This window comes from Lampetra planeri, chromosome 6, assembly GCF_965212315.1.
Source record: "Lampetra planeri chromosome 6, kcLamPlan1.2.h2, whole genome shotgun sequence".
NCBI lineage: Eukaryota > Metazoa > Chordata > Hyperoartia > Petromyzontiformes > Petromyzontidae > Lampetra > Lampetra planeri.
Window position 1 is genome coordinate 9,321,273 of NC_136112.1, and position 13,520 is coordinate 9,334,792.

A 13,520-nucleotide genomic window follows, 5' to 3' on the forward strand; every position below is an offset into this window, starting at 1 on the left:
CTATTTACTAATAGGGGTTTTCCCCTTTTTTCTGGCAACAAAACTGACACCTTTTGCAAGGAATCATGCTTACATTAACCACAATACTTGCAATCAAATGCAAACAAAAAACAATACTCTGATAATTTATGCATTGTCTTTGAAACTGATTGGTCCACACCAGAGACAGCTTTCTTTGGAGCCTAGTCTCATATGGTGTTCGACCAGATGATGCCAAAAGGCGTCATCTGAGACTAGGCTCCAAAGAAAGCTGTCTCTGGTGTGGACCAATCAGTTTCAAAGACAATGCATAAATTATCAGAGTATTGTTTTTTGTTTGCATTTGACTGCAAGTATTGTGGTTAATGTAAGCATGATTCCTTGCAAAAGGTGTCAGTTTTGTTGCCAGAAAAAAGGGGAAAAACCCTATTAGTATATTTTGGTACTGGTAAAGGAGGTCCCATGACGTGTTCTATTTATTACGTGGAGTGCAGACTGAGTGTATGAATGCACCACGCATGTACGATCCCACTCATTAAACATATAGTGCTTGCCATAAATGAACCACAATACCTTCCTGATCTCATCAAGAAAGATAAAACATCAAGCGGAGCTGCGGTCATCCTCGCAACGGCTTTTGGCTGGCCATCAAACAAAGATGGTCACTGCATTGCGAACTTTCTGCGGCCGTCTGGAGTGCTCTTCCTTTTGATATTAGGAATCCGCTGGAGTCATGCGCTTTTAAACCGAGATATAAAACGCGGTTCTAAAGAAATTCGTTTTATGTTTAGTTTGTTGTCCTTCCCCCGCACCCCCAATTAGCACGGTCGGCTATGTACGGTGCGAAAGAAGTTTAACATACATACATACGATCTTGTGCAGGGGTTAATTTGTCACTCGTCAGTTTCTTCCAGGTCGCTGTGATCCATGCGAACGGTATGACAAATAGTGTCCAATCAACTTAGCCTCATAGTGTTTCACTTGTGACCAATGCTGTGTTTCCAAGATCATAGCGATTTGCAAATCGAGCTCGCAGGCAGAGCCCCAGTTCGCATGGCAACCTTGCTGGGCTGACCCCACACCAAGGGGGCCCGGCAGGTTTCTTTAATGGTGTAGCCGCATGCTATTACCTGGGCTGGGCTGCTTTCTAAACCAGTGATGACATCACAGGGTCAACACCTTCACATAGTTCAACTTCAGGGTCAGGTTTTTTTTATTTTAAAAAGCCTCATGAAAACTACTAAAAAATAACACATTTTGGCTTCAATTATCCCAAACCAAGCATTTAAAAAAATCACTGTCCTCTTGCTGGAGGGTAGGGAGAGGAATGTGGCGGGGCCAGAGTGCAATGGGGCAGGAAGAGTTAGTGTGATGAAGTGTTGGGACATCGACCCACACCGTGCTGTTAATCCTGGAACACAAGTCGATTGTTCCTGGGCCGCCAAACCCATTTCTATGATCATTGGAACCTTGGAGGCTTGAGCCAGTAAGTGCCACCATTGTGTAGTGACAGCACATCTGGTCTTCAAATGGAAGGCCTGGGTTTGGTTCGTGTGGTTGGGTGTATGTTTGTGTGCCAAGGAGCAAAGGATTAAACTGAACACCTACCTTCATGCCCATGACATCAATCCTGGAGCGGACGCTGAATTTCTGTCCCATCAGCCTGATCTTGGGCGCGCAGTACAGCAGCATGCTATTGAACTGCAAAACAGACAGCACCATCAGGATGAGCTGCAGCATCAGCAGGGTGCAGACGGATTGAGCCGTGTATTGGGAATCTCAGTAACGTAACATCAGATCGATCACGAGACATACATTTACAGACGATGCAATTTCCTGCTATGTTGTGTAACAATTCACCCCTCTCCCCCCTTGCAATTAAATGAATTGTTGCAATTCAGGGTCCCAAATCAATTAACCTTTATTTATTCCACTGCAGTCAATATAGGGACCATTAGCAGCTGCAGAGGTCCCGTGAACCCATTACATACCACATATACAACTCAAACGCATATTATTAGACATGTGAATTAACATACGAGCTGACATACTTAAGAGCTGGCTGGGTCACTCGGGGATTGGAGCAGTGAACGGGTGTAAATGAATATTAATCGTTCCCCGAATATTGAGTGCTGGGGAAACGCACACACATTCTCTGATAGTGGCACTGCTGATATCCTGGGATTTAACCCATATCACAGCCACGCACGATTATTTACGAGGTTTAGGGTTGTAGGCATCACATTAGTTTTGGTCCATTACATGCACGCTGAGCAACGATTTCACAAGTGACTTTGAAGCATCGGCTTAAGATTAAGGTTTGTTTTTTCGTTGAAAATACCTCAATATAGACAGATATGCTAAGAAAGCTTCCTAACCATTTACAATTGGAGATGTAATGACGAGTGATGCGTGATTTTTTTTCATTCAATGATGATGCTGTTACTTAGCAGGGGCACCTTACCAAGAACAGATATCTCTCTTGCTGGGCTCCGTTGCGGGCAGACAGCTTGAGAATGGGGCCCTCTTTAAGCAGCTCATTGCTGGGGTTAACGATGTCCACCTCTCCATCCAGCTTCTCGTAGATGTCCAGCAGTATCTTCACTTTTTCCTGGAACAAAACGGTCTTTGTCATGGTGGGAATTTAGCCAAAATTAAGTACAAAACCAAATTTCATGATGTTTTTTTTATCGATTCATTGGTGACCAGGCTTGGTTACCATAAAACTCGCTACACTCGAGAACCGAGTGTAATCACAAGTGGCTGAAAAATTCCGATTCGAACGCAAGATTTTCGTGATGCTGGCTCATCACTCTGACCCATAAACCCCCTGGTCACCCCACAGTGAAATTCTTAATAGACTATCAGAGCATCACTTCTGTATCAGAGCAAACCTTCTGTCAGAGAATTACTTTTATGGCTTAAGAATGTGAGCTGCACACCACCTACCATCTTGCGGATGGCAGCGTTTGAGTGATTGGCTGCAGTCGAGATGATGTCGAGGGACTCTGGGAAGACAAAGCACAAATTACAATTTGTATTTACACAATGTCTACATGCAAAAATAGCATCTATAGCTGCTATTTTTATTTTTCCAGGTAAGGCCCACTAAGCTACATAGCTCTTTTTCACAAGTGACCTGGCCACACATGATACAGCTCGAAGTGGCTTATCATGTGCAGATTTAGAGCAACCAAATACTCTAAAGGCACGTTTCTAAATGTGGCGGGGAAAACCGGAGGACCTGGAGAAAAATACACGCGACCACGGGGAGAACGTGCAAACTGCAAATATAAAGGTGTCAGGGTCGGGATCGAACCCACGACTTGCTGGGTACCAGGTGAGTTCATTCACCATCGCGGCGCCATCACAAGGTGCTCATAGTGTTCAGCAGGTAAACCAGCAGGTTAGTGTAGAATGGTATGCACTGGACATCACAGGTACAGCCACCGCATGAACATAGTCTGAAATTATAATCTGCAGATGTAGAATATTAAGCATGAGCTGCATCATTAGATCTGGCAATTCGCAAATCCCTCCAGAAGGCCTCTATCCCAATTACAGTCGCGTATTCCACAACCACTAAACATTACTTTTTTGAGCCTGTTCAATATTTGGGTTGGTTTCTGCATGGGAATTCCAGGTGTTGTAGGCTTGGGCTGCAAGATGGCCAGATGGTAGTACAACAATCATGCCCTCAGTGTAATTGTGCAGAGATTTGAGTGTTACTCTCTTTTATGTGTGGGTTTATATCCTAACTACTCTGGTTTGCTACCACGTGCCATATTCTATTATGCAAACATCCCCAAGCAAGACCCTCGTGAAAAAGAGTCTTGATATTTAGTGAGGCTTTTATAGGTGAATACAAGGTACATTTATTTTTAGATATGTATTTGTGCAACGTGCATTCTTTTCTTCTGTATACACCTACATTAAATTCCAATTGCCACACAATTACCATTTACCTATGTAGGGTGAAGAAGTAAATTGGGTCGGTTTTTATTGCCTCTTAAAGTAATGAATATACTTATCCACGTCGGTGGTGAGATGCATGCTGAGTGACTGAGTAAGGAGCAGCTAATTATTAAACCAGCACAATCAGAAAAATATTAGTTTTTTCAAGTGCATGGTCAATTCATGCACATGTAACCGAGAGTTAACTATACTGTTTTTTCACGAACCCATGGCGCTCATCATGCTTAGAGCGCTTCATGAACGTGACCCTATTCCACTTGTTTACTCAGGAAAACCTCACTCAGTCTCAAGACTATTTTGCAGGAGGGTCCTACCAAGTGTGTTTTACAGTCGGGGACAATGTTGCTGCGTGTAATCCCAATTGAGTCATTTGCAGGTAATTTTTCACGTTGGAATTTCTGGACAATACCAGTTAAATAAAAACGTAACTAAGGGAAGAAACCAGAGCGCCCGGAGGAACCCCATGCAGAACAAGGGGAGAACATAGACACAGAAAGGCAACCGGGTCGGGAATCCAACCCAGGCACTGCTTGCTGTGGAGGCACAAGTGTCACCACTGTGCCGCCACTCTACCGCCCGCTGATGGGGGCTAAGTCGAGTGAGGAGAGGGGGGGGGGGCTCGTACTCTGGGCATCCCCGCGGTCGGGCGAGTCGAGTGGCAGCCTGCGCAGGTAGTCCTTGAGTAGCAGCTCGTATCGTGGGATCCTCTGCACGGGCTCCAGCATGTGGTGCTGCAGACTCAGGCAGCCACTCTCTTTCTGCATCTAAACGCGCATGCAGGTGGGGTACAAAAGAAGCAGCAGCAGCAGCACACGGCACACACAGACAAAGATCCCCCGTGCAGCCTTTAGCAGATTGTTGGGGTAAGTGTTGTTTGCGAGCACCTATGAAGGGCGGCAAGGGATACTTGGGTAGGGGTGGCCGACACCACGTGCGGAGGCATTTATCTCCCCAGTGCTGATGTTTACACACTGCACCAGGTACTTATTTAAGGCTGAGTCGATCTAGGGGAGGCCCTGGACCGGTTCAAATAATCATCAACAATGTTGGCTGTGAGCGGGATTTGAACTCGGGTCGCCGGCTTAATAGCGTAGTGCGCGAACCGCTGCGCCCCCAGCTCCCCACACAGGCATGCACGCGTGTGTACAGCGGGATGAGCACATGTAACCACATGTCGATTCCGATTTAAATCTTTCGTGACTGCAGGGATTCATCTTCTTGGTTCTTTCGGTAAAGTCAAGTAGAAGAGAAATAATAAAATAATAAAAATTAAACATAATAAAATACAATTCTCACGACGTTTCGGCCACAACGCAAGCAGCCGTCCTCAGGTGAAGAGGACGGCTGCTTGCGTTGTGGCCGAAACGTCGTGAGAATTGTATTTTATTATGTTTTATTTTTATTATTTCTCTTTTACTTGACTTTACCGAAAGAACCAAGAAGACATGTCGATTCATCGGTCATAACGCTCATAATTAGGCATTGAATTGTCTGTCAATCCAATACTCATGACTTATGTCAACAATATGTGCACTGGGTGGAGCCGTGACGCAGTTGTTAAGGCACTGCACTATGGCCTAAGATACCTGATTATAATTCCCAGCTATGGCCAACATCAGTCGTGCGCGATAACTGAACCACTCGTGGGTCCCTCCCTTCAAAAATAAATACTAAGCAGCGTGGTGAAATATGGTCAGAGAGTCCCCATGGCCGATATGACGTGAGCAGGCCTTCATTCAGCAGTGCAATGGCTAATGGCTTCAAAAGGGAAATGTCAGTATATCTGTTGAACTTCTTTCGCACCGTCCCGTAGTCAACTGTGCTAATTGGAGGTGCTAATCATATGGTAACGTTTCATTTAGGCAAATGGAGTGGAGCAAACTTGCACACATGAGAAGAACAAACTTAGAAGCAATACCAAGAAAACAGTAACAAATGAGATGAACACGAATTGATCGTTGAATATAATTGCATTCCCAAATGATGACAATTCCCAAATGATGACAATAGCTGGAGGAGGTAACATTTGTACATGTCTAAGAATAATGCATCGCAGGGAAACCTTTTTGTGATGTTGCCGACGTGTTTAGATCCTGACCAACTCTTCTTGTTTGGCCACTCGTGTTTCAATACGATTACAGCAATTTATTTTGAAGTGGATGCAGGATAATTGAAAGAGGGAGCAAAGCCCGACCGTTTCAATCTGTCCCATATCGTCAAAGTAATTTTATCGCCATCATTTATAACACACAACAATATCCCACATTCTATGAGGCTTTCGGTAAAATCACGTAGATAGGTTCAAAGAAAATAACCAAAAGCCACGACGTTTCGATCGCAAAACACAAGCGGTCGTCATCAGGCAAAGGAGTTAGCCTCTGAAGGCAACATGTTTGTAAAGGTTTTGGGATGGGCGTGGCCCAAGTTGTATCAGCGGCAACCAGGGTCATAGGCAGTGCACCACTGCCAATGCAGCAACAATGACAACGCCACACTGATACAACTTGGGCCACGCCAATTCCATTACCTTTACAAACATGTTGCCTTCAGAGGCTAACTGCTTTGCCTGATGACGACCGCTTGTGTTTTGCGATCGAAACGTCGTCGTTTTTTGTTATTTTCTTTGAACCTATCTACGTGACTTTACCGAAAGACCCAAAGAATATTAATTCCTGCAGTCACGAAAGCTTTAAGTCAAGATTTACACAATAGCCCCTTATTGATTTACACATTATTTTGGTGATGCAGCTGGATTGTCAGTGATGCACAAGCACAATCAACGACAAAAAACAACATATTTGTTCATTACACTGCCTTAAAAGGGGTAAATATATATAAACTGGCCTTTTGCCCGTCCAAGGACGGGTGTATTTCAGTAAATCTGAAACTTGCAAGCGAAAAGCAGACCACGACGTGATATTCATTGCATCAATTCGTGTGCAATTTGTAAGGGCGCGGTGACACAGACCTATTTCATTTAAAGGTTATAATCCCTTGTTCATCATGACGTCCTTTTTACTTTGATGTCTCAACAGCGTTACGGAGATCGCGTGACGTGAGGGTTCTGCCTTTGTAGTGAGGGTTGTGAGTTGACGCCGAGGAGGGGGGAGGAGGCGCCTCGGGCCTCCCCCCATGTGGAGTGACGTCACCCACTAATTATTATTAATGGCGGCGGTCCATTTGGAAGACGTCACCTCTTCATGATTATTAATGAGGGGGGCTGTTTGATGTGGAGTGACGTCACCTGCTCATGATTATTAATGAGGGGGGGGTGCAACATGTGGAGGACATCACCTGTTCATGATTATTAATGAGGGGGACTGGCCGACGTGGAGTGACATAACGCGCGGGACAAACAGACATTCTTGGCTCATTATAGTAGTAAATATATAATAGGCAAAGTCTCAGGCATTGGCCCTTCTTCATAGCACGTGAAGAAGGACCATTGCCCAAAAAGTCACCTAATAAAGGTATGTTTTCTTTTTTAAGGCAGTGTTATTGACGAATGCGTTACTTTTTAACCATCAGTGGTTTACAAATGATCTACCGCGATTGCAACTAAACTCGGCAATGCAACACAAACAAGCAAGACTGCGTTTGGCCTTCCGAGCGTGGCTCACATTCATCGGCTACCGTCCCCAAGCGCAAACCGGCCTCCATCGAGCAGCTCGTGAGCATCGTGCGATGGGAACGTGGTGCCCGCGGTGCGCCCACCTGCACTTCGGCGATGATTTTCTTGAATTGCGGCGAGCGCTGCGACCAGGTGTCTACGAGCTCCATGGCGCGGTCGAAGCACCTGACGTACTCGCCGTACATCATGAGGAAAGGCGCCAACTTCTGCAGGATGTCTCCTATCCTGGGCGTCTCTTCCCTGCGATGCCACGTGGCCAAACAACAAATCAGACCGTGCACTTTATGGTAATGCGGCTCTGTGGGTGTTGAGCGCAGAGGCGGTGCGACTGAATTGGAATCTACAGGCTGGGCTATGGACGGAGGAGCCCCACTTTTACTCCTTGCACCAGGGCTCATGCCAACCATTCTTAGCCACTGAAATAATGTAACCACATGTCACTATTTCACCAATATAGCCAGAGCCATCATATTGTTAATAGGATGACAAGTAGGAATAGTACAATGATGAGCAATGCACCAATACATTGCAAAATCCTCCTCCACACGATATAGCCAATGAATAAAGTTACCACAATCGTGGCAACTGCACGACGATGCTGGTTGTAACTATAAGCGAAACGTCGGTAACTCAATCGCTAAACGTTGCGAGATCGCTCTCCAAAAACACACCGGAGTGCTGAAGCAGCGATACATTGCTACGTTTGACTCCGTGGCAACTTTATTAACTGGCCGTATCGGGTGCAGGAGGGTTCACAACACACATTTTACTAACGCGATTCGACTCAAATTCTTTTTTATTTATTTTGAATTTGATGCAAGTCCAGAGTCCTTTGCTCTTTACCGACTGAAACAAACTCGCCACAGACGAATCGCCGCGCGGGGTGTCCCACCGCCCAGTGCCCACCAAGAAGGGGGCAAGCCCTCGAGGGTGCGGCACGCACACTTTGCGCTCACCATGCCTCCATGCGGCTTTCAAGCTGCGGCAGCAAGAACTGCTCATGAAACAGGTGGATGGAGGAGATGTTCGAGAAGATGTGGTTGATGGTCTCGACCGGAAACGAGCCTCGGTTGGCCTCCTCCAACAGGCGAACGTAGAACGCCTATTCGGATGATCACACCCAGAGAAAACAAAAGCCACTACAAATGATTTTCCCGGGTCTTCTGCTAAGATATCCAATAAAGACAAATGGTGGAGTGTAAAGGCATCACATCTAAGGTACAAAAAAGTAGGACATACCATGGGAAAAAAACATCTCACAAGAGGTGAGAACTACCACTTAAATGCATTGTCTTATGTGGCGCATTGTTACGCCACACACGATAAGCCAGGACGCGCAAGTTGCCCGCAAAAGAGGACAATCCTTATACAACCAAGGATGGGTGGCGACCGTACTGATCTCACACATGCTGCACCTTGTCCAGAAGCTGCAGGCGTTGCACGTAGTTTCGCTCGGTGTTCAGGAGCTCAGTGGCGATGAAGAAAAGCTTCTGCTCCGAGCTCGTCTGGAATGACAGCGGCAGGAATACAAGGGAGAGAACACGGTACTAACACTGTAGAAAGAAGCACTTCCTTGTTTTGGGAGCAACACAGTGTTGGTATACGGTGCTTTTTCTGCAATATTTTGCTGTCATTTCTTGGATTTTCTGTTTGCACATAGTCACTTTAAGATGTTTTCTTGTTCATGTTTTTGTTTTTTTGTTTGTTGCGGTTGCACCCGATTCAAGAGCCGAATGGCTCACAGGGCTATACCTAATAAATGAAACTTGAAAATTGTTGGCTGGAACTAAAAAAAACTTCTTCATTAAATCAAAAATATGAAGATGGTTTCTAGAAGTCAATATGAGAATAGTCAAGAATTGGATGTAAATAGGTACACTGTGTCTGGGTTGGAGGGGTGGTACAGCGATTATCATGCTGCACTATGAGCCTGGCGAACCGAGTTAAATTGCTGGCCAGAGTGAATGTCAGTGGCGAGTGATATTTGAACTGGTCCTAAGCTTCATACTCTTAGTTCTTTCGGTAAAGTCACGGAAGCTTGTGTTGCCTCCGAAACGTCGTAATTTTTATTGTTTTATTTTTATTCATTTTAATTTCATTTTTTACCTACGTGACTTTACCGAAAGAACTAAGAGTATGAATCCTTGCAGTCACGAAAGCTTCAAATCTAGAATTAATGGTCCTAAGCTGCCCCCCTTCACCAACCTGCAATGACCAGTGTGGTGGCAGTCACGAAAGCTTCAAATCTAGAATTAATGGTCCTAAGCTGCCCCCCTTCACCAACCTGCAATGACCAGTGTGGTGACGTATGAGCATGATGAAAAGGTATGAGCTCTTATTTAACAATGGAATGAACATAGATTGTAAATTATTATTGTGTGTGTTTGTAGCCAGCAGTAAGTGCCAGTGTAGAAATAATAATGGAGTGTTTGTTTGTGTAACCGGTCACCTTTTCTGTATCTTTGGTTTCGTGGTCATGTGCAGTGGCGCTGTTTCTCTCTCCCTCTGACCCCAAGCAGTCCTCTCCATCCTCCCTCTCTTCCTGATCTGAGGGTGACATCAGCTGAGAGCTCCCCAGGTTGCCAACTGCGGTTGCATCGTTGACCACCACATTTTCCTCTGGATACACAGGCCTTAGCAGAGGACTGTCCACCAGGTCCTCACCTGAACTCATAGGTGAGATAGGCCAGTCCAATGGCTCGCTGTTCAGCTCTTGATAGTTCTGGACAACTGCCGCAGACTCCTCCACAGGAGGTTCCCCGTGCTGTGTTGCTGGCTCAAAGTCATGCAAAGTCTTCGCAAAGCCCTTGGCTTGCCGTTTGTTTTCCAAGCCTCTGGCACCTGATGCCGGTAAACAGGCCCTATTGTCTTTGTGCGGCACTGAAGTGCCGCATCCTGCCACGTGGGTGCTTTCTTGGCCTAAGAGCCTACGCTGATCCTTGCGCTGGTCGAGAGAGTGAATTTCAACGACCCTGAAAGACACGGACCAAACACAAGCAAGTTTTTTTCCACAGGTGCATTGTTTCGTGCATGCGTTAAAGCACCTAAATAGCAGCCATACTTTCAGAAGCACCCAAAGTTTGGATTGATTGAAGGCAGTAAAATTGAAAGGACAATAATTTACAGCCATTTGTCAATCCACTGTTGGATGAAGAGGCCTCAATGCACCACTGAACGCTGTAGTGAGGGCCTCAGGATCAATTCAGATATCACTCACTGCTGATGATAGCCATGGTCTGGAATCAACCTTGGGTCGCATTCATACATGGTTGTTATTTCCTTCCATGGTTTACAATTCCCAAATTTTAAATTGTTGCGTTCCCCTTTAGTGGTGCTTTGTCTGCGATACAGTATTTGTGTTCACCGATTCGTGTTTGGCACACATTCTACTCACGGTACAGTAAGTGGTGGTTGGGATTAAGTTTTAAACGGTTCTTTGTTAAGTTTCATGCTTAAAAAAATAGTTGGTAATTACATTTCATGCTTATATAACATGTTGCCTAAGACCAAGGAACAGTAAGCCCCTGCTTTGGCAGAGTTGAGTGATTACGGCTGTATTTCATCCATACACAGGTGGCCTTTTGAAGGTTGTCCTATCACTCTGCACACAGTATTTATTAATTAGTTAATTCCCTTTGATTTCATCAGACGATAAACTAATAAGGCTTGTCGTCTGTATTGCAAGGGGTGACCCGGGTCAACGTATCACCACAGCTACAGTGCAGTTCGGACATACAGAGCTATCAGGTATCAACAGGAGATGTTTAGTTGCTCATCAGCAACAGACACAAACTCTCAAAACAGGCAAAAAAATTTAACCCGTTATGATTCTCTGTGCATTTGTATATGTTGCGTATGTTCTATGTTATGTTTTCATTTTACAACCTTTTGTCAATTCACTGTGGGACGATGGCTTCCGCATTTTATGCCAGTCACGGGAGGTTGTCTGACCGTACTTCACCACTCTGGTCAGTGCTGGTTGGTGAAGGTGGTGGGTGCCAGGGACTGGTTTAGATATCACTCGCCACCGGCGCTAGACATGGCCTGGAATTAAAATCAGTCACTGGTGAGGTTTCCAGCTCTGTGGCTCAAAAAATTGGGAGATACAATGGAAAGAAGAACATCTCACAATACCGGAAGAGGGGAGCGCTACGTGTAAACGCATTGCTTTGAGTGTTGCATTACGCCAATGACAATAACTGGGACTTTTAATATCCTGGGAAAACGTACACATTTCCCAGGACATCTACATTAAAGAGAGGACAATACTGGAAAAACCAGCACAGGTGGAAATTCTTAGTGGTTGGGTTCACAACATGGTGTTCCAACTACTATAATGCAGTGATTGTTCTCAGCATGCGAGGTTTTTTAAAAAACATTTTCAGTGCAGCTCCTCAGTGACTGTAACCGGGGGGAGTTGTCAGACCCATTGAGAGGCTGCCCGGGCCTAACAGAGAGAAAACTGTGCCACGCCGCACTCACTCAGAAGTAGAGTGGCGCTTGAGGTCCTCTTCGATCTTGCCCACGAGTGCCCTCACATTGACCCTCTTCGTGAGGCTTTGCTGCGATAGGCGCCCTGCATAAATCACCGACCCACGTCCCTTCACCACTGTTGTGCTCTCCGGCCCTTTTGAAGCTGCTGTTGCTGCTGCTGCTGACGCCGATGAGGATGATGATCCAATTGCAGCTGGTGGTTTACTCCTTAATCCTTTAGTGCCCTCAGGAGCTAGCCTATGAATGCTGTCCACTGTGCAGGCATCACCAGCATTGGCGCTGCCCATTTTGTTGAGACTTCGAGCTAAACCCGCTGTGCTGCAACTGCGGTCATCCAAGCTTTTCGATGTCACTAAGCATTTGCCCGACTTCAGGCCAGAGTTGCAGCCAACCAAGCTAGGAGGCTCTGCATGAAGCATATCCACGTGCTTGTCGTCGGCATATTTCAATTTCACAGACCTCGGTTGTGTTTGCTGTGGTCCGGCGATGTTTGGGATAGCGCCGTTGGATTTGCTTTGCCCAGTAAGTGCCGTGACACCGGCCATTGGAGATTCCGATCTCGGCGAATGAGCTTGTCGATTCCATTTGTGTCCCTTGTCCACGGCGCTCGTGGCCAAACTTTCCCTGTGGCCCTTAGTCACAGCCGATGTGTTCACACTTGATCCTCGCCCCGGCGGTGCTCCATAGCCGTTTAAAGCGCGACTGCCCACCGGAGTGGCACCTCCTATCGTCACGAAGTCGCGCCCCGTGTGAGCTGTCCTGTCGTCGGGATGCTTCCACGTGGAGGTGTCATTGGCAGTAGCTGACGGAGCGGTCGTGGCATAGCTGGACCTGAGCGGGCGAGCAGACGACGTTGGCCCTTTGTGTGTGAGAGGGGCCTCGGAGCTAAGCCGCATGTCTCCAGGGGTGATGGTCTCAAGACTGTCATCGATTTTCTTGTCAGAACTAAGTCCGGGGGACAACTGCGAGATTTTTGCAGGGGTGCTGTGCTCTCTTGTGAACGCCGGTGAGTGGGTGTCCACTGCAGTGAAGCTTTTGCCGGACCTGGCCTCCAGCCGAACGGGGCTGTGCTGCTGGTGATGGTCTGGGGATGGAAGGAACAGCAGAACAGACAGGCAAGGCAGTAGGTAAAACACATATAACAACAACAGAGACAACAGACTTTTGGGGCAAGTGCTGTTAGTGAACATCTATTACGGCTAGCACAGCGTATGAGGTGGTGGATTTGGCCAGTTGCAGTTGTTTCACCCTTGCTGATGGTTGCACAGTGTATCAGGTCGCTATTTAAGACTGAATCGACCTCAGGGAGGCCCAGGAAAATTTCAGAAAGTGCCAGTGATGTGAGCCATGGCCAGAAATTGAACTCAGGTGGCTGGGCTCATACAGCAATGCGGGAAAAACTACCGATCCCTCTATCATACGCCCAAACGCAACGCAGACA

At 46.3% G+C, this 13,520-nt stretch overlaps 1 protein-coding gene across 4 annotated transcripts in view; it reads right to left on the bottom strand.

Annotated features, from left to right (window-relative positions):
- LOC144719508 (uncharacterized) overlaps window positions 1–13,520 on the bottom strand; it is a 50,716-nt gene that overhangs the window by 9,003 nt on the left and 28,193 nt on the right. For 3 of the 4 annotated variants that reach the window (XM_078595501.1, XM_078595498.1, XM_078595499.1), the window contains exons 2-10: window positions 12,068–13,163; window positions 10,035–10,557; window positions 9,001–9,090; window positions 8,542–8,687; window positions 7,669–7,825; window positions 4,580–4,718; window positions 2,929–2,987; window positions 2,444–2,590; window positions 1,588–1,680 (exon numbers count right to left, since the gene is read on the bottom strand). In XM_078595501.1, the coding sequence (XP_078451627.1) occupies window positions 1,588–1,680; window positions 2,444–2,590; window positions 2,929–2,987; window positions 4,580–4,718; window positions 7,669–7,825; window positions 8,542–8,687; window positions 9,001–9,090; window positions 10,035–10,557; window positions 12,068–13,163 (2,450 nt within the window). The remainder of the gene's footprint in view (window positions 1–1,587; window positions 1,681–2,443; window positions 2,591–2,928; window positions 2,988–4,579; window positions 4,719–7,668; window positions 7,826–8,541; window positions 8,688–9,000; window positions 9,091–10,034; window positions 10,558–12,067; window positions 13,164–13,520) is intronic. The other variant, XM_078595500.1, reaches the window with a different exon arrangement.